Source organism: Pteronotus mesoamericanus, unplaced genomic scaffold (assembly GCF_021234165.1).
Source record: "Pteronotus mesoamericanus isolate MK-2021 breed Mesoamerican mustached bat unplaced genomic scaffold, CSHL_Meso_final scaffold_21, whole genome shotgun sequence".
In the NCBI taxonomy this organism is placed as follows: domain Eukaryota; kingdom Metazoa; phylum Chordata; class Mammalia; order Chiroptera; family Mormoopidae; genus Pteronotus; species Pteronotus mesoamericanus.
This window is the reverse complement of record NW_026555310.1, coordinates 16,297,383-16,315,858: the sequence shown is the minus strand read 5'-3', so window position 1 is coordinate 16,315,858 and position 18,476 is coordinate 16,297,383. Positions and strand designations below refer to the sequence as shown.

Genomic DNA, 18,476 nt, shown 5'->3' with positions numbered 1-18,476 from the left:
AAGCTGAAAAAATCAAGCCTTAAAACATAGGATTTGTATTTTCTAAGGTAGCCTTTCTGTTTTTTAATCAGCCTCCCTCAACACACCAAACTAAATAATGTGTTTATGAACAAACTAAATCCATAATTTGTCTTCTTATTAAATAAACTAAGCTGATAACATATTTGATATGCCTGTTTATATTATATGAAAAATTTCACAGAATAAATCCTAAATTGGGAATAAGGAGATAGATTCTCTAGGCTATAATGTAGAACAATTAACACTTTTTCTGGGCCTATTCTTTTTTCCACATAAAATAAGATTATACTTAAGACCCCCTTCCAGTTTGGAAATCGTCTGATATATCTGCCAGGTAATTTGTTTCTAAAACCATTCATTCTTTCTGTACCAACACATACCCAATATAGAATTTTTAATGCAATTAAAACCTTCCTTGATACAGAAAAATCCTGTCTAATTTACTTCTTATTTCCCATACCTATCACAGGACCTCGCATATGGTATTCAATAAACAATGGTATCTATTTATTACTTTTTAAAATCATTTAGTGCCTATTGTGAGCCAGACATTATAAGAAAAACAGAGTATAAACAAATTAAATGGTGATGATACTAGAAAATACTGAGAGTGAAATGAAGAGAATATGGGTAAGTGTGTGTGTGTACTTACACGTGCAGATATACATATGCAATTTCAATAACATTTGAGTTGATACATGAAGAATTAAAAGGAACCATATTTTCAAAAACCCAGAGGCATAGTATTTATGCAGAACTGATATCTGAGCTAAGGCCCCAAGCTGGGCAAGTATGTGGCAAGCTGGGAGGTCAGAAAGAAATCAATGTGGCTGAAATACAGTAAGCAAAAGCAAAGAAGTATGAGATCGATTAGAGAAGTCAGCAGGAACGGGACATACATCACTTTGTGAGGACAGAGATCCTTTGTTGGTCAAAAAATTGGAAAAATTTTTAAAATCTAAAATCTGATTTTTGTTGCGAGCAAGAAACCACAGGACTCTACATAGCATATCTGAAATTCCATGTGTCTGCATTCCAACATTTCTGTTTTCATCTTCCTGGAAGAGAAATTGCGTCAGCTAGTCCATTATCTCTGAGCATACAAGAGACGGTAAAAATCAGTTGGTTGATAGACACATTAGAGTTCATTTTATCAAAGCAAGTTTCTGAAGTCACTCCTTTGTAAAAGAAATCTAGCCACATTTCCTAGTTGGCATCTCACGTCCCCATGTTCCTTCCCTTGTATTGGCTGTGAATTTGGTCGTGACCCAGCGAAAGAGACCGTTGTTGTAACAGAAATAAGGATAAGTGCCACAATATGTGGGTTACCTCTGAAATGAACCTAATTCCCTTCCCTGTTCTTATTTGCTCTCTTCATAGAGATGAAGGTCTTCCCTTAATGCTACATGCTGTCAAGCATGACAGACAGTAGAGCCATTTGTGATTTTCTTGATTCAAAGCAGAAAGGAAAAACCATCCCTCAAAAGGGGAAGGCTGAACATACTAATTTAGAATACTCTTTCTTTCTCTCTCTCTCTCTATTTTTTTTAAATACTATAACTTCATGTCCTCTAACAGACCTGGGAGTGCCTTTTCTATGTTCCTCAGATCTTCCAGCCCGGACCCTGGCTCTGTGCCTGCAGGCTCTCCCTCCACCCCGACTCCATCCCACCCATGAAGCAGGCCAGAAGTGTAGGAAGTGCTTACCCTGCAGCCCTTGGACTAGGACTTCAGGGAAGTAGTGTGTAAGTAGCCCAGTTCCCTCACCCCTCATGGGGGATAAATATTCTCAGTGTGTTCGTACCACTGCCAGAGTTTTGCTGCGGGATGATGCCCAATCCCCTCACTTGTGGTAGCTTCCCTATATATACCTCCTCCTCACTTTCCTACCAGCGATCAGCACTTCCTAAAAAGATCATTGCACTGGAGTACTTGTCATAGGCTCTGCTTCTGGGTAATGCAAATTAAGATACACAAAATATAACAGAATCTGTGTAGGGCTTGATGCTGTGAAAGGGTTTAAGTGCAATAAATTCATATTCAGTGTTAAGAAGGTACCTCTTCCCTTCTCTCTTCCTGTTTTCAGGTGGAAGGACTTCTATTCAGATTGAAAATGGGGTAGCACACCCAGTTTTTTCCCCATAGAGGTGATATCCATTGGTTCATGTTTCTTGATTGGAGGGGGAGGTATGCTACCAAAAAGCAGTAAAGACTAGAGGTTCGTTCTTTTTTCTCTCTCTACCCTAGACCAGTATGAAAGTTGTTAAGACCACAACTTTCCTTTAGGTGGGCTGCTCAGATCTAGACTAGATATTGAAGGTAGTCTACAGAGTGTCAGAAACTGCTTTGGTTGTGTATCTAAAATCTCATTCCTCAGTTGGTTTTGTGAATAGTAAAGCTGGTGTTTGCGATGCATTTGCCCATATTCTGTCTTTTTCTTAGCTGATTCTGAACTTACCAGTAGTGCGGTTGCCCCCATGAATACATCTACAATATCACTGAAATTAAACTAGTGCTTTGTGATTTGGTTTTCACTGCATATGAAAACCATTTTTTCAAAGGTTCTCATTTTCTTCATGCTTACTCTATTTTACTCCATGGTGGAAAAGCAAGTGTGAGTGCACTGGAGATTAATAACAATTGAAAACAATTAAACTCTTAAGTGATAAATAAGATACACTAATTTAGAATCCTTATTTGCTTGTTCCTCTTTTCCCAAAGCCTTAAATATATCTAAAAACATCTTCCGACCTACAGGCCAGTGTGGTGGTGCTGCCTTCTCCTATCTTCTTGCGGCCCCTCTCGGTACCGCCTCCCCCCACCCACTCTGCTGGCTGTGGCCTCTTTCCACTCTCCTCTACCATCTCAGCAAGTCTGGATAAAGGAACTCATTCTTCCTGACCTCCTACTGGCCTTTGGGTGAGGGGATGTGGCATGATGCTATGAAGCACAGCCTAAGAGAGTTGTCTGTGGCTTTGAGAATCGTCTCCTCCTGTGCAAGGAGACTCTCCAGCAGGTGACGACTTCCTTTTTATCTCTGCAAAATCACAACCGTCTCACCTGACAGCCATCTCTCCCTCCAGTCGATGCAAAGCCAGCACAGATCATCGTCTCTGTGATCCCTCCTAGGCGGGCAGAGTAGTGAGAGCGTTCGCAGATCTCTCTCTCTAACACAGCCACTTGAATCTGCTGTAGGCGACTTGCCAGACCACCATCTAATTAAGAAACAGATTCAGAAAGCTTCACAATGACGTAAGCAAGAAATTATGTTAAAAAAATACTGAACCTCAGCCTTGCTCTGCACCAATGTAATTGCAGTCTCTCAGCCATGCCTGAGCTGATGCAGAGTGCTGAATCAAAAAATGCATGTATCTCATGCAGGGTATCTTCATTTCCAGATGTGACATCTTTGTAAAGGAAATACATTGGCAGGAGGACGAGACCAGAAACGTTTTTTTCTAACTTATTTCCAATTTAAATGTTAGTGTTTCCAAATATTGCTACATAAGAATTCAGACGGAGAAATTCAACAAGAGATGAATTAGTTTTATATGTGATTGATGTGATTACATATTATACATATAAATATATTATGTAAATATATATTATAAACATGTGATAGCAATATGTTTTTATGATTTCCTAATATGAACTAAAATCATATTCCTTTTTCTCCCAATTGACATTCTGAGCTAAACTCGACTCCAGTTTAAAAATGATACTAAAGAATTTCTTCTCATAATTGACCCTCAATCAGGCCTGTGTTAACATGTATTTTGCATAACTTATTCTATCACTTTAGATTCATGACCTTACAAAAATTAAGTTTACTATTTTATAGTCTTACACTTTTTAGGAAAAAATAAAACTTACATTTCTATAGTACCTTAGTATTTAGAGGGCCCTTTATTCCAACCTAACAATACCAGGGCATTGTGAGGTGAGCTATCACACTGGTCTCACACATGAAAAAGCCGCAGCTCTGAAAATTTGATCTCACAGCACCTATGGGGTAGAACCAGGACTCCAGCCTAGGTCTGACTCTATATCTTGTGCTCTTTTTGATATACTAATCTAACACACAAGCATTTCAATGTATTTAAACTCCTCTTTTCAGGGACCATGCATCCCATCAGTGTTGCTTACCATGTCTCAAAAATCGAGCACTCATTTTCTCTGAGTTTAAAAGAATGGATTCATCTTTGATAAGACTGTAACCACCTCTCAGTCATTGGGTGGCCATGGAGCTGGCAACGGTTGAAGGTGGTAGAGAATGGGCATGTTTGTTCAAGGGCTTTGAAGCCGGTCTGTCAATAAATATTTCCTCCTCACTCTAATCTATGTAAACTTCTAGCCCTGGGGAGAGAGTGCTGAATTAGACAGAGGTGTGCCTCCCAGGGGTTCCTGCTCTAAGAGATGAGCTGTAGAAAGTGATCACACAAAATGATGTCAAGAATATGCGTGTACAATGAGACAGCACAGTGGGCAAGGCAGAAAGTAAGTGATGGAACAGCCCTGCTGCAACACAGAGGTCTGAGAAGGCGAGTGACATCTGAGTTGAGAGTGGAATGATGAGGAGGCGGCTGGGTGGGTAGCATAAGAGTGTTCATCGTGGAAGAAAATGAAGTGCAGAACACAGAATAAGTCTGGTGTTTAAGACAAAGGAGAAAGACCGCAGTGCCTAAAGGGACAAAAGGAGGAGATGAAGTTGAAGAGTTGAGGGCAGGCCAAATTACACAGAGCCCAAGGCAGGCCGGGAGTTCAAGGACTATCAGCTGGGCCATGGCTGATTTTAAATCCTAGCATTGTTATATAGTAGTCTTGGGATATTAATAAGTTATGTAACTCTGGGTCATAACCTCCTGATTTGCAGAACAGAGAGGGTAAAAATCTCCTCATATGGTGGTTGTAAGATTTTTGGGACATGTGATTTGGCTGCAGGTAGTGCAGTAGCTGTGAACATGGATAGTGTACACAAAGATGAATCCCCTCTCCTTCAAGCTCACAGATTCCAAATAAATGACACAGAAACAGAAGGAAAATATAAAAGAAAATGATCTTTTACAGTGAAACGCAAACACTGACCCATTCAGATCATTCACTATTTGATTACAGGTTTAAGAATACCACAACCGAGCCCAGCAGTCAGCAAACCGCAGACAGTGGGCCAATTCCATGCCAGCACCTCCCACCCTGTCCCTGGGCCTGTTTAGTACAATCCAGGAACTAATAATAGTTTGTACATTTTAAATGGTTGAAAAAATCCAAGTAAGAATAATATTTCATGACACATAAACACTATATGATACTTAAAGTTCATGAATGAAGGTCTGTTGGAACACAGCCTCATCCCTTTGTTACATACTGCCAGCTGTATGTAACGAAGGGCTGTGTTGTGCTTCAGTGGCAGGACTTAGTAGTGTGACAGAGACCATATGTACTGCACAGCCCAAAAAACTTATCTGGCCCTTTATATTGTAGATTTGGCCTACTTATAATTAGTCACCCTAAAGTGAAAGTATAAAACAGCTCATTCTCTAATTTGATCACCTATTACAGCTAAATAAAACATGGTTTCTAGCTTTTGGAAGGACAAAAGGCGAAAGCAGATACTGACATTTTCCAGATTACCAACCTGCAGTAAAGTTTATGCAAATGTAAAATGTTTACCTTCATTAGTACTTCCCCATCCAGTCATAGCACAGATCTCAGAGGAAAGTGGAGGCTCCATGCTTCGTGGGAGACACACCGGCCTCACTGCAGAGCTGAACTCCAGAGGAGGGCTCAGTTGCATTAGGGCGATGTCAGAGCCAGGGCTCAACCTCTCAGAGTCTTCATGCCCCACAATGTGCTTTGCCTTTTTTACCCATATCAGTGGCAAGCAAAATTACAAGGTTAAGTCAAGTCAAACTACTTCCTTGCCTAATGGTCCAAAATAAATCTTAAATCTCTACATTTCCATATATCAGCAATGAAGATGAGTTTGTACTACATTGAAAAGGGTGATCTCTGTCTATGCTTTGCAGGTGGCCGTGAATCACTGTCTGAGGGCTGATGGTCCTGGGGAAACCAGAACTCCGGACCTGACTTTCCACGTGGACCCGAATTTCCTGACCAACTTCACCTAATTCTCTGACAAAAACATGACTTCCAATTGTTTCTTACTTGCTGGTATAAATTATAAATGTAAAGGGGCACTAGGGGATGGATATCTCATTACATAGTTTTGTTAAAGGAAGTCACTGGCATGTGATAGCACTTAGAGTGCAGACAAAATGACCTTTAAAAACAGTTCTCACCTGCTCAGGGGACTCTTTCAGGGTTCTGTCATGGTCTCTAGCAACAATAGTCCAGAAGAGTGGATTATTTTTCCTAAAGAAAGGAGAGGAGAAGTTAGACATGAAATAGCATTTTTCACCATTTAGCTAGCCATGTGTGGCTTTCCCAACATGCACTGCTCAGCTCAGCCGGGTGCCAGCCCGTCAGTCTCCATCCGGCACGTCTGTGTGATCCCTCATGGGGAAGGCACATCATGCTCCTGATCTGCCTGAGAAGGTCTTACTTGTGTATATCCCCTCCTTCTTTTGGTCATAGAATGTCTTTGAAGCCCTTACCAAATAACACCAAAAGATATTTTTTAAGTCGAGAAGGAAAAAAGAAAAATTAGAGCTTATTTTGATCTCACAGTGATTTAAAGAATATATGGAAAAAAACTACATTCAAAATGAGAGAACTTCAGGTTTGTGTTTTACTGTTAAAAGCTTTCAAACATTATCTTACGGAAATAGATCTCAAATTGTCATCTTTTATGAAATCACACAAATTGATAAACTGAGGTAAAAAAAAAGACGATCAATTCACAGATGGGTAAGTTTCACCTATAACATTGGAAATCACAGTGAGGAATCGCTGATCATTTTAGGGGGTTGAGGTTTGAAAGAAGCATGAGAGGGGGCTGCAGGATGTTGCAACACTTTGTTTCCTCCTCTGAGTGCTGGGTACATGGGTGCTCACTTTGTGAAATTTCCTCTAATTGTAAGTTTAAGATTTGTACATTTTTTTTATATTCTTCCAAAAGGTGTTAAAAAACTTGAATCAACATCCATTAATTTGCCACATTAGCAACTCCAGCTGAAAAAAATAATCTGAAGCAAGAATCCTTCAACTGTCACAAATATTCTGTCACTGCAGCTTAGAGACCCTTTCATTTTTCAAAAGTGTTTCTTCAGCAAAAGTAAAGTTATTGAAATTACTTTTCAATACACTTTATTCAAAGAAGAAGTTTCTTAATACACATGGGCTTCTTCTTTCAAGTCATAACCATGCTTACTTCAATAGTTTGCATGATGAATCTGACTTATTCATGTGTTTCAATATGAGTTTATTAAGGGAGCTAACTCAGGTACAGTGCTTGGCAACCACCTTGCAGATGGTAATGACCCCATAATGGAAGCCATTATTATTGTTATTATCTGCCATGAACTCTAATGAAAGGATAAACTTTATTTTCAAAGTCATCCTTTAAAGAATTACTTAGTAGTAAAGAAACTTATGTCTTAAAGTCATCCCTTTATGTAGAAGACAGTATTCACAATACAATGAAATAATAAAAATTGTTGTAGAATTGATCATGTTGAGCATAATTTTTAGTGAAATTTTATGTGCGTAATCATCAAATGCCTTTTAATTTGGTAGAGAACACTGTGTACAAAGCATGTGACAGAGCAACACACATTCATAAAGCAACAGCCTGAGATTTTCAGTGGGATAATAGCCCACGATATCAATTGATGAATTTTTCCATCCTGTATTCCCACTTCCCATAATCAAATCCTATTTGTTATATTTTTTAGGGTCTTATCTTTAACCAGCAATGGCATGTGTGTCCCTTCCTGTTATGGGAGAAGAAATAGTCACTATTGAATTATAGGAAAAAAGTGGCTGAAATTGAAACAACTGCTGATTTAGTTTGAGACAGAAAGATTCCACTATATAATTGCAAAGTGAGTTTAGTTCCCTCAAGTAAGTTAAAAATTCCACATAAGCACAAAGACCAATATGGAGTTAGCAAGAGAGCACTGGGTTTTCCCTAATTGGGAACAATATTACCAGGGAACTTATTAGAAATACAAATTCTCTTTAAGAATATAAGTTCTTATAAATAAATAAATAAAATCAATCTGCATTAAAAAAAAAAAGAAAGAAGGAACTCTTACCTTTTGTGACAATATGGATAGAACTGGAGAATATTATGCTAAGTGAAATAAGCCAGTTGGTGAAAAACACATACCATATGATTTCTCCTATAAGTGGAATCTATTTAACAAAATAAACCACAGGCACGGGAACATGGAGCAGACAAAGTGACAAGAGGGGATGGGGAAGGAGGACAATAGTGGAAAGAAGGAGAAGGGACTAAACAAAGAACATGTGCAAATGACCCATGGACGTGAACAAGAGAGTGGGAATTGACTGGGGGAGAGGGGGGCGTGGTGGGATGGGTAGAGAAGGGCAAAGGGGGAAAAATTGAGACAACTGTAATAGAATAAACATGATTTAAATATTTTAAAAAAACTTTAAAAAAAAAGAATGTAAGTTCTTAAAGAATCAGCAACCCTCCAGGTGATTCTAGTGTGTGTTTAAGATTGAGAACTAGTATCAGTGTAACTAACTGGTGCCAGGGCCTATAATATATGGGAGGTGGCGCAACGGTGCTGTCAGTTGTCATTGTCTTTAGAGCGTTACCAGACTTTGTCAGCCAGCTTGACTCCTGGTGACCTTCAGCAGAAATGGTATCTGTCTCAGCTCCCAGATTTTGCATATCTCTCTGACTGGTTCATCCCACATAGCAAATTTCCCCTCTCAAAGGATTTGGGTACTCAGAAGCCCCCTTCAAAAGCCCCTTTCAATGGAGGGTGGAGCCTGGATGTCTATAGGGTTGAAGAAGATGAGGTAAGAAGAAACAGGTCCCCGAAGGAATCAACTGAAGAATTCTCCCAAAAGCAGGGATGAGTGGAACATACCACTGTTGTTACACCAGCATTTTAAAAACTTCTGCTATAAAGGTCCATACATTTCAAGGAATAGCTTCAACAAGATATTCCTCTGGTCCAGTAAGTTAGGCAACTATGAAGAGTTTTAAAAAATAACCCATGCAGACATTTTTTATATCAGTATAAGTATAAAGCATAATGTTATGTGCAAAAAATCATAATACAATATATGTGATATATACAATTACAATTAAATATATACATTATGTGCATAAATATTAATAGAAAATCAGATAATTAAAAAATTCTTAATATGGATTACTTAATATAGAGGAGGAATGGATTAGTAAAATGGAAACAGTGGTTTAGCTTTACTTGATAGCTTTCTTTAGCTGTCTGTTCCCATTATCACTACTATAATAAATTTTTGAAAAAGAAATCAAGAAGAGCCACTAATGAAATTGCAGACAAAATTTTTTTGTGGTTAACTTAAGTGGCTCACAAACATTTACAGCTGATTTTGTTTATTAATCTCGACTGGGTCATCAAGCTGAATATCCACCTTGTGAAGTGTGGTTTTGCAATGGTCCCTACATCTTGCTGCAAGCATCATCATCCATCATGTGAGTTCAAGAACAGACTATATTTGACAAGGGAGTCTGCCAAAGCTCCTATCCCTCTGGCGTCAATACTAACATTTGTCTTTTCCAATACATTAATTTTCACTAATTAATCACCTACTATTGAGGTTTCTTTTTCATAGTACATAAAAATGCACTTTGATAGAATTCTTATACAATAGACATCTTTGAAAGGATGGGGGAGGCCTAGAATGAACCATGTGGCACTGCACTGAGTTAGAAACATCTATATGAACTCATGTATATATTTACAGGTTAGTATGATTCGTATTTTCTAGTTTTGTCAGCTGAAAGGGCCTAGAAGTTTACTAGAATAAAACCCGAATAGTAACTAGTATGCCCAGCACCCAGGTTTTGATTTCTCATACCATTCTCCAGTAAAATGAATCAGGGCTCATTGGGAAACTGGTTGATTCTAAGACTGAGCAGGGAATATATAACATGAGCCTGAAGCATCTTATAGTGTCACAAAATTTGGGGGGCATGTCAAAAAGACAAGAAACCATCCTATAGAAGTTCACAACAGTCAAAGCCAGAACAACTTGAGAAACAAAATAAATATGTAGTACTGTAAAATAAATATTCCTGAGTTCATCTAATAGAAAGAAGTCATTTAATAAATAAATGGTGAAGAGACAAATCTCCAATACAAAATTTTAATAATTTATATAAATATTCCCTGCTCAAAAAGGTGGAGCTTAACACCCAATCCCTGGAGAGTGGTCTACCCTTAGTAACCTGCTTCTACAGAGTAAGTACGGAAAGGGGGAAACGTAACTTGACAGTGGAGACACTTGGCAAGCACTCCCTTGGTCAGGGATTAAGATTAACGTCATCAGTGATAAATTATGTTGATAGCATTTACCCTTGCTATGAAGTGATAAGAATGGCATGTTCCTTTGTAGTCTTCCTTCCCTTAATTCATAATCCCAGTAAAACCATGAGGAAAATATCAGACAAAATCAAATGGAAGGCCATTCTACAGGATATCAGAGGAGTGTTCCTCAAAACTGTCCAAGTCATCAAAAACAAAGTCTGTGAAACTTACAGCCAAGAGGAGCCCAAGGAGGCAAGGCAATTAAATACAGTGTGGTGTCCTGGAAGGCAGTGGGGACAACTAAAAAGAACTGGAGATAGTATGTTTGAGGAATGGGGCTGTGAGCAAGCAGGTGAGTGGTCAAGATGAGTCAGAGAGGCTGGGAGTGGTTCTTGACCTTGACTATACTTTGGAATAATCTGGTGAGTATTTAAATATACTGTGTCCAGAACCTACTCACAAGCGATTGTCTTAAAAAGTCTGGACTGAAAATGAATTAATTACATTTACACATCCACATGACTTAATCTATATATCATATTATGAAGGTAACAGAAAGTCAGAAGAATATAAACCACATTTCTTTAAATTAATATCAAAACCAAGAAAAAACAAACACATACTGGTTTTAAAGATCTGTAGGTGTTAAAACCATTTTTTTTAATAGCAAAAGAATTACGAATACAAAATTTAGCGTAATGTTTACTTCTTAGAAGGGGCACTAAGGGTCTTGATAGGTAAGTATAAAGATCCTTCCAACACTGGATGGTAGGAACATAAATGTATAGTAATAATTGTTCTTTAAATTACATATATCATTAGTGGCATAATTAACAATTTAAAAACATTTGAAAAGTTAACCAAAATTTTAGTTCCCTGGTCAACCAGTGATCAAGGCAGTGGATTATCTATTGTGCTCTCCACTGTTGTGAACCATATTTTAAGAGGAACCATGCTAAACCAATCCATGGAAAGTTTCATTGCATGGTGAAGCATCTGGAATTACAATACAATAATGAGCATTTAGGTTAAAAATTAAATTAAGAGGCAATGTGAGAAGGATCTTCAGATAAAGCAAAGACTTTTATGTAAAAAAAGAAATAAGCTTAGCTCAATTAACTTTGTCCTAATTGACTCTGTTTAAATGAAGGCTAGATAAAAATGCAGAAGAAATGCTGAAAGGAATTAACCTGGATGATTTTAGAAGTTAGACAGTTACATTTATGTCCCAGGTCTGGTTTATAAATACATTGGTAAAATACCATCAGTTTCACTCACGATTGCAGGCAAGGGGCTGCAGTCAGAATCCACTCTGGGTTGACGATGGCACCTCCACACTGGGGATTGCCTGGAAACCTCAAACCCGCTTGCCATGGCCAACAGTCGGGGCAGGCTTCTTCCCCTCCTGCAATTCTTCTGGAAAGCCACTGGGGACTGAAGAGAGGGATGCCACAGACGCCTACAGCAAGAAGGAAAAACTAATGACCCATGCAACTGAAATAATTAGGAGCACCCTCCTCCAATGGCTTGCTGTAAGCAACCATCATAATTCCCAAAAACCAGATGAGCTTTGTAAAGATATAGATTCCCAAAACCTACATCTGGCTGGGAAATCTGATTTTAAAAGTTTGCCCAAGTAACTCTATTAAGCAATTATATGTATTTTCATTGGAATTTATAGCATATAAAACTTATATTCTAGCAGGAAAGTTTTGTTTGTTAGCAGAGCACACACGGTTCTTCATTATGCATCGTTCTTTTATCTGTTTCTCACTGTATGAAACTATTTACAATCCTCAAACATGCCATATTTACTCAGATATGCAAAGACTGTTCTCTTATTTGGACTACTGCTAGGTTTCATATCAAATGCCATATTCTCTATGATGGCTCCCCCATAAGGGGCAGCTATTTTTGTCTCTTACAGCAGCTTGTTCAGCTTTCTATTATAGCCCACCAACTAGAACATATTCAATATGTGATTACAGAGGATTGACAGATCATAATATTTAACCAGATACTTTAGGTTATAAAGAAGTTAAAAGTTGCCAGTGAGTGTTAAAGAACAAAAAACTTTGTATTCCCCTTTGCCTCAAAATGAATAATCATATTAAATACAGAGTCCAGGAAGATAATTTAAATATTAAGTTTGCACAGGAATAGAAGAGGAAAAAGGATTGTCTTCTGTACCCCTTTCTTCCACCATAAAGTCGATGTCTTCTATTTATGAGTTTATATACAAGCCCAAAAATGATTCCGGAAATTTCATGGTCCTAATAATCTCATATGAAACTCATTCCCCTTCCCTGTGGAGTCATATCAATACAAGAGGTCGCTTTCTAAAATAGACCTCTTGTTAGAGAAGAAAAGAGATTCAACAAAGAGTAACCACATGGCCATAAACTCACCACATGGAATTGCTTTTGCAGAAGATACAAATGGGCTTTAGGAGGTAATGTTGATCCAATTTTGTTTAAAGAATCCATAGAAGAAAAAGTCTAATCAAAAATAGAATAGCCTATACTAGCTGACTCTACTTGTTTACCCCGGTCAGACATCAAACCACTCTAATGTTGAGCTCACTAACATTACCTTTCAAATGCTAAATGTCAGATCCCATAGATATGATTTGTTACATATCTCTTAATATTCCCATTGTATCTGACTCCTTAAAGCATTCCTCCCTTCCTTGGTTCCATAAAATTACTCTCTTGGTTTTCCTGATTATGTCTAAGGCCTTTTCTCATTATCAGTCTTTTCTTAGGATTCTATTCTTCAGCCTGAAAGATAGTCCACAAGGTACTCTTCATAACTCTATTTTTTATTGATTTACATATATATGACTTCCAAATTTGTCTCCTCAATCTAAATCTCATTCCTGGATTCTAGGATCTAGGACTGCTAGATATTACCATCTGGATCTCTTACAAGCTCATAAAATATCCACATGTTTCAAATGGAACCAATTGATTTTAATAGTCAAGATGACCTTATGTTTTTCTGTATTATTTAGCAGCTTCACCATCCATCTAGCCATTCAAACTAAAAATCCTAAGAATCATGCTAGAATTTTTCTCCTTCATACACCCTCTTCCCCACAACATATCTATCAAGCAATATATATAGAATAAATTCTTTTAATGACTTCCTCACTACTTCCCTTGCATGTAAGTTTACCCTTAACTTCCATATCCATCTTCTACATTACTACCAAGGTGTGAATTCTGACCCCAGAATTCTCTACTAACTACGCATCTTTGGGAGAGTTACTTCTCTAAGCCTCTGTGTCCCTCACCTTTGAGAAGGGGAGCAGTGTACAAATCTCTTAATTTTCAAGGAGGAATACATGGGATAATGCATGTGAAATGCTTAGTCTATACTTGGTACAGAGCAGTTAATCAAGGAATGTTAACTAGCTTCCCTACCACTCTGGTATTTAAAATTTAATGCCTTACATCTGTCATAGTCAAACTCTCGCCTTTTCTATTATCCCCTCCAAAAGTCAAACAATGTTGAATTATCTGTTGTTGTTTTTGTATATAATTCACTCTCTTTTATATCAGGTTCTTTGCAGATGCTATTCCTTTTTCTGGGTACTACTTTGTCCCTAGAATGACTAGAAACCTATTTATCTTTTAAAACCTTTAAACACCCAGAAACAGTTAGTCAATCTCATTTCTGAATTACATTCTCTAATCTGAATTATCTACTTTTAATATAAGGTGTTCAGTACATTTTCTGGTCATCTAGTCGATATAGTTTCTTGGCTTGTTAAAGCACAGGTTCCTGGGCACGATCCAAGATACACAGAATATACATCTTTGGTGGGTGGGCCCAGCCATTTGCATTTTCATTTTGCCACAGAGGTAATTTAAGCACCATAAATGTAGGTAAACATGGGCAAATTGTGTTCCTTATAACCATTTTCATAAGAAAAACACTGCAGAAGTATTTATACTGACCTGAGGGCAAAAAGGTGAATCTAGCCTTGAAGCCTCGGAAGTTATTTTCACCATCACTTTTAAAATGAATCACCATCATGCTACCAGGACTGAATATTGGAGTAGGGTTGAAAGTTCCACAAAGTTTAGCTGCAAAAGTTTTAGGGAAGTTTGACTTATAGTTATAAATTTTTCATAAAGCCAGATATAAAGTACCATCTGATTAATTATTTTTGAGCAACTGTGGTTTTCTTCCACTTTAATTTATAGGCACAGCCTTTTTATCTTACATGGGAATTAAACACTAGTTTCCACATAACAGTGTATTATGATTTTATCTCACAGGAAAAATACTCTATAGATAGGCTAAGGACATCTGATTTTTAGTATTCATAAAAACCTCAATTGATTGTTAATTTGTAGACAATGAGAAGAGGCAAGTAAAAAAAAAAAGTCCCAGACTTGATATTCCTCCTTCCAGACAGAACATGGTTATATTGTGTGTGAATAGGTAACACCTGAAATCTGCTTCACTCAAACCCTCCTCTACCTGTTCTGCTGTATCAGGGAACTGTGCTTCTACTCACCTGCCTAAATATCAAATAACCAGTCTGAACCTACTGATGCTCCTGATCTCCGACCTGCACTAGCACCTAGCTAAGGTATTAAGAAAGTGGCTACATGGCTGGAAGGGATAACTCTTATACTTGGTAAATTGGTAGGTCAAAGCTAAAAGCATATTTGATGCTTTGGTTCAAAAAATTAACTTTTAAGACTCTAGTAGAAATTATAGTTTTTGGTTACCTTTTTTTAATTTCTTTTTGTGGACAAAAGAATATCAGCAATAGAAGGGATTAACACAGAAAAGAAGAAAATATTCTAAAACATTTTTCAAAGGTTGCGTGTTTCTATTAAAAACTTTACCGGTGACTCCATTGCTGGCTCTTCGGTTTTAAAGCTGAAGTTACAGGGCACCATGAGTTTCCAGTATAAGAAACTCATGTTCCCACTTGACCTCTGGGCACCCAGCGAAGGCAGCCAGTGCCACAGCTACTCCAGTTAGTCTCATGCTTTTTGGGTTAAGTTAAAATGACAGAAGGTTACCCACCTAACTCATGCTCCTCTTCAGGATCACCATACATCACAACAGCATTGTAAGTACAGTTTTGGTTAAATTCTGTAGTAAAATCCTCAAATGCCAACTGTACAAATTATAAACATAACCAGAGAAGTGGTCAAGGGAGAGAGGAGATCAACTTGAACGGCTTCCCTCTGTACATTAAATGGCTCTTAGTAACACCCTTCTCTTCCATTGATAGAAGTGTAAATAATTGCAGCTTCTTTGGAGGGCAGTTTGGCAATGACTACAAGGTTTAAATGCACAAAACTTTTGACCCAGTAACTCCACTTCTGGGAACTGTATTCATTTACATGAGTCCAAACACAGTGACACAGGAATGTACTAGCATTGCTGGTATGAGCAGACAGGAAACTCACTAAATGTCTGTTAAAAGGGAACTAGTTTAAGAAATTATGGAATATTGCACAATATAATTTTATGCAGCTGTTGAAAAGAGCTCTGTGGACTGATCTGTACAGATCTTTGAGGTATTTTTAAGTAGAAAAAGCATCACGAAGTAATATAAATATACATATATTTGTAAATGCTTAGAATGTCTCTCTAGGGCTGATCTAGAAACTTCTCAGTGTTTGCCACCAGGAGGTAAGATGGGAGTTGAATGAGACGGAAGCATACTTTTCATTGTTTTATTTTTTAAATTGTTGAAACTTTTAAAACCATATACATAAATCTTCCTTTAGGGCTTTAAATAGTAAAAGGCACATAAAAGCTCCTAGTCATGATGGCAATTTCACAGTCCAGATGAAGCAAGTTTTGCCTAACTGACATAGCTAAGCACTCAATGAAATAAAAGGCTTCGTTTATTGCCTACCTTTATAATGTGTTTCTCTGGAGCATGAATGAACCAACGACACCTTAAATTCTTGGGATATAAGTCTGGATAACTGGCAGAGTGAACCGTTCCTTCTTCCACCAATAGAGCCACACTCCCGTACCCTGAACCTATGGAAGTGTGGAAGAAATCCCAAGTGGATAGCCAAAGGCATTCTTTCTTCTTCTTCTCCCACCCCCTCCATTAAAGAAAAAAAAGTAGGGAATTAAATATCTAAAATACTTACCTGCTTCTGAGTTCTTCTGTACAGCAGTAAAAGTAAGCTCAAAGCCACTGCCACTGTTGTCCATGTCAGAAACAAATGTAACTATAGCCTCACTGGACTCCATCAGCAATGGTGAGGGCGGTGTATCTCCACAGACCTTACCTTAAAAGAAAAAGGAATTGAAATAAGAGTACTAAAAAAGGGCAGAAACAGCCCTGACTGGTGTGGCTCAGTTGGTTGGGCACTGTACCTCAAAGCGAAAGGGCACCAGTTCAACTCCTGGTCAGGCCACATGCTTGGGTTGTGGGTTCGGTCCCCTGTCTGCACATATACATGCTTGTTTTCCTAATGTTATCTTCCATGAACTCTGTTGTAAGCACACCAAACTATTCAGTGGCCCGTTTAATCATTCCACACTCTTTGCTTCAGGGATTTTATGTTCCATTCACTTTCTCATACCCAGTCTCCCATGTCCAAATTCTATTCATCCCTCAGGGTCTAACTCAAAAGTCCAGCTCTCTCATAAAGCTTTCCAGACACCCAATGGAAGTGACAGCTGCCTTTCCTGAATCACTGAAGCCCATTTCCTATTTTATTTTAATTCCTACTTTGCTGTACGTCTTTAGTTACCTCACCCAAATGCAAGCTCATTAGAGACTGATTTTACTCTCCTCATATCCGGACCTGGTATGATATCTGGCACATAGTTGGTTTTTAACAAAGATTGGTTGAAGGAATGATTACTGGATAAAGAGCAGACCTGAAGCATGAAATCATTTAGGTAATAAATGTTATAACCCTAAGCACAATATCTTGCCTATAGCATTCTTTCAAACATTTGAGGAGATTTGTCCTAACCACTGGCCTTACAGAGACCTAGAAACTGTACCAACTCTAGAGATTCTCTATCATGCTTAACACATAATATTTCAATTCAATAAATATATTCATTATGCTTATATAGCTTATGATGCATTCAATAAAAGGAATTTAATAACATGAAATGATCTCTTGTGTCATGAGAAAAATAGCATTACAATACAATGTAAAGTTCAGTGTGTTCATTTACTATGTATGAATATATATCAGAGTGTTAACAGCATTTATCTCTAGGTGGTAGGGTTATGATTAATTTACATCATCTTCCATTTGCTCATCTGTCTTTACTAAACTTGGCAAACATGCACCCCCTTTTGTGGCAAAATGAAAAAATAAACATTGTTTTGAAAAATTTTTTGACAATTGTGATAATTTTATTCAATACTCTTATTAAATTTGAGAAAAGAATAGAGAATGCTCTGGCAATATGCTTGTCATTGGCCCCGGCCCATGTAGCTTACTTGGCTGGAGCATGGTCCCGTAAACTGAAATGCCGTGGGTTTGGTTCCTGGTCAGGGCACATACCTAGGGTGCAGGTTTGATCCTCGGTCAGGGAGCATGTGGGGGACAACTGATCGATGTTTCTCTCGTATGAATGTTACTCTCACTCTCTCCCTCTCTTTCCCACTCACTAAAATCAGTAAGCACGTCCTTGGGTGAGGATAAAAGATAACATGCTGGTCATTGGTTCTACTTTTACTGCACGGAGCTCAATCCCCTTCAGGAAGGGCACAGTATGTGGGATAAAATAAATGCCCTGTGCAAAGAATCTAATTTCAGATCCTTTAGCACCTCTTTAACCTCTGAGGAACTATAAAATGACAAAATAAATTAACATACTTACTAATAAGCACTTTGTGGCTTGATTGTAAAGATACACAGTCATGATCATATCCAACTCGATTTCCTATGTCTAAGCTTGTAAATTTTAATAGGATCACTTTATCCTCTGGTACCATTATTTTCCAAATACATAAGCTAGATAGGGGAAGGTGAAGAACATATA

The 18,476-nt window shown here is 37.9% G+C and overlaps 1 protein-coding gene across 1 annotated transcript in view; it reads right to left on the bottom strand.

The window, feature by feature from the left end:
* The window catches only part of OVCH1 (ovochymase 1), a 70,435-nt gene that overhangs the window by 32,693 nt on the left and 19,266 nt on the right, over nucleotides 1-18,476 (bottom strand). Inside the window, 11 exon segments of the mRNA XM_054591526.1 lie at nucleotides 3,082-3,236; nucleotides 5,692-5,878; nucleotides 6,312-6,393; nucleotides 11,751-11,931; nucleotides 12,881-12,910; nucleotides 12,913-12,956; nucleotides 14,437-14,563; nucleotides 15,522-15,615; nucleotides 16,366-16,496; nucleotides 16,613-16,753; nucleotides 18,315-18,448. Of these exon segments, the coding sequence (XP_054447501.1) occupies nucleotides 3,082-3,236; nucleotides 5,692-5,878; nucleotides 6,312-6,393; nucleotides 11,751-11,931; nucleotides 12,881-12,910; nucleotides 12,913-12,956; nucleotides 14,437-14,563; nucleotides 15,522-15,615; nucleotides 16,366-16,496; nucleotides 16,613-16,753; nucleotides 18,315-18,448 (1,306 nt within the window).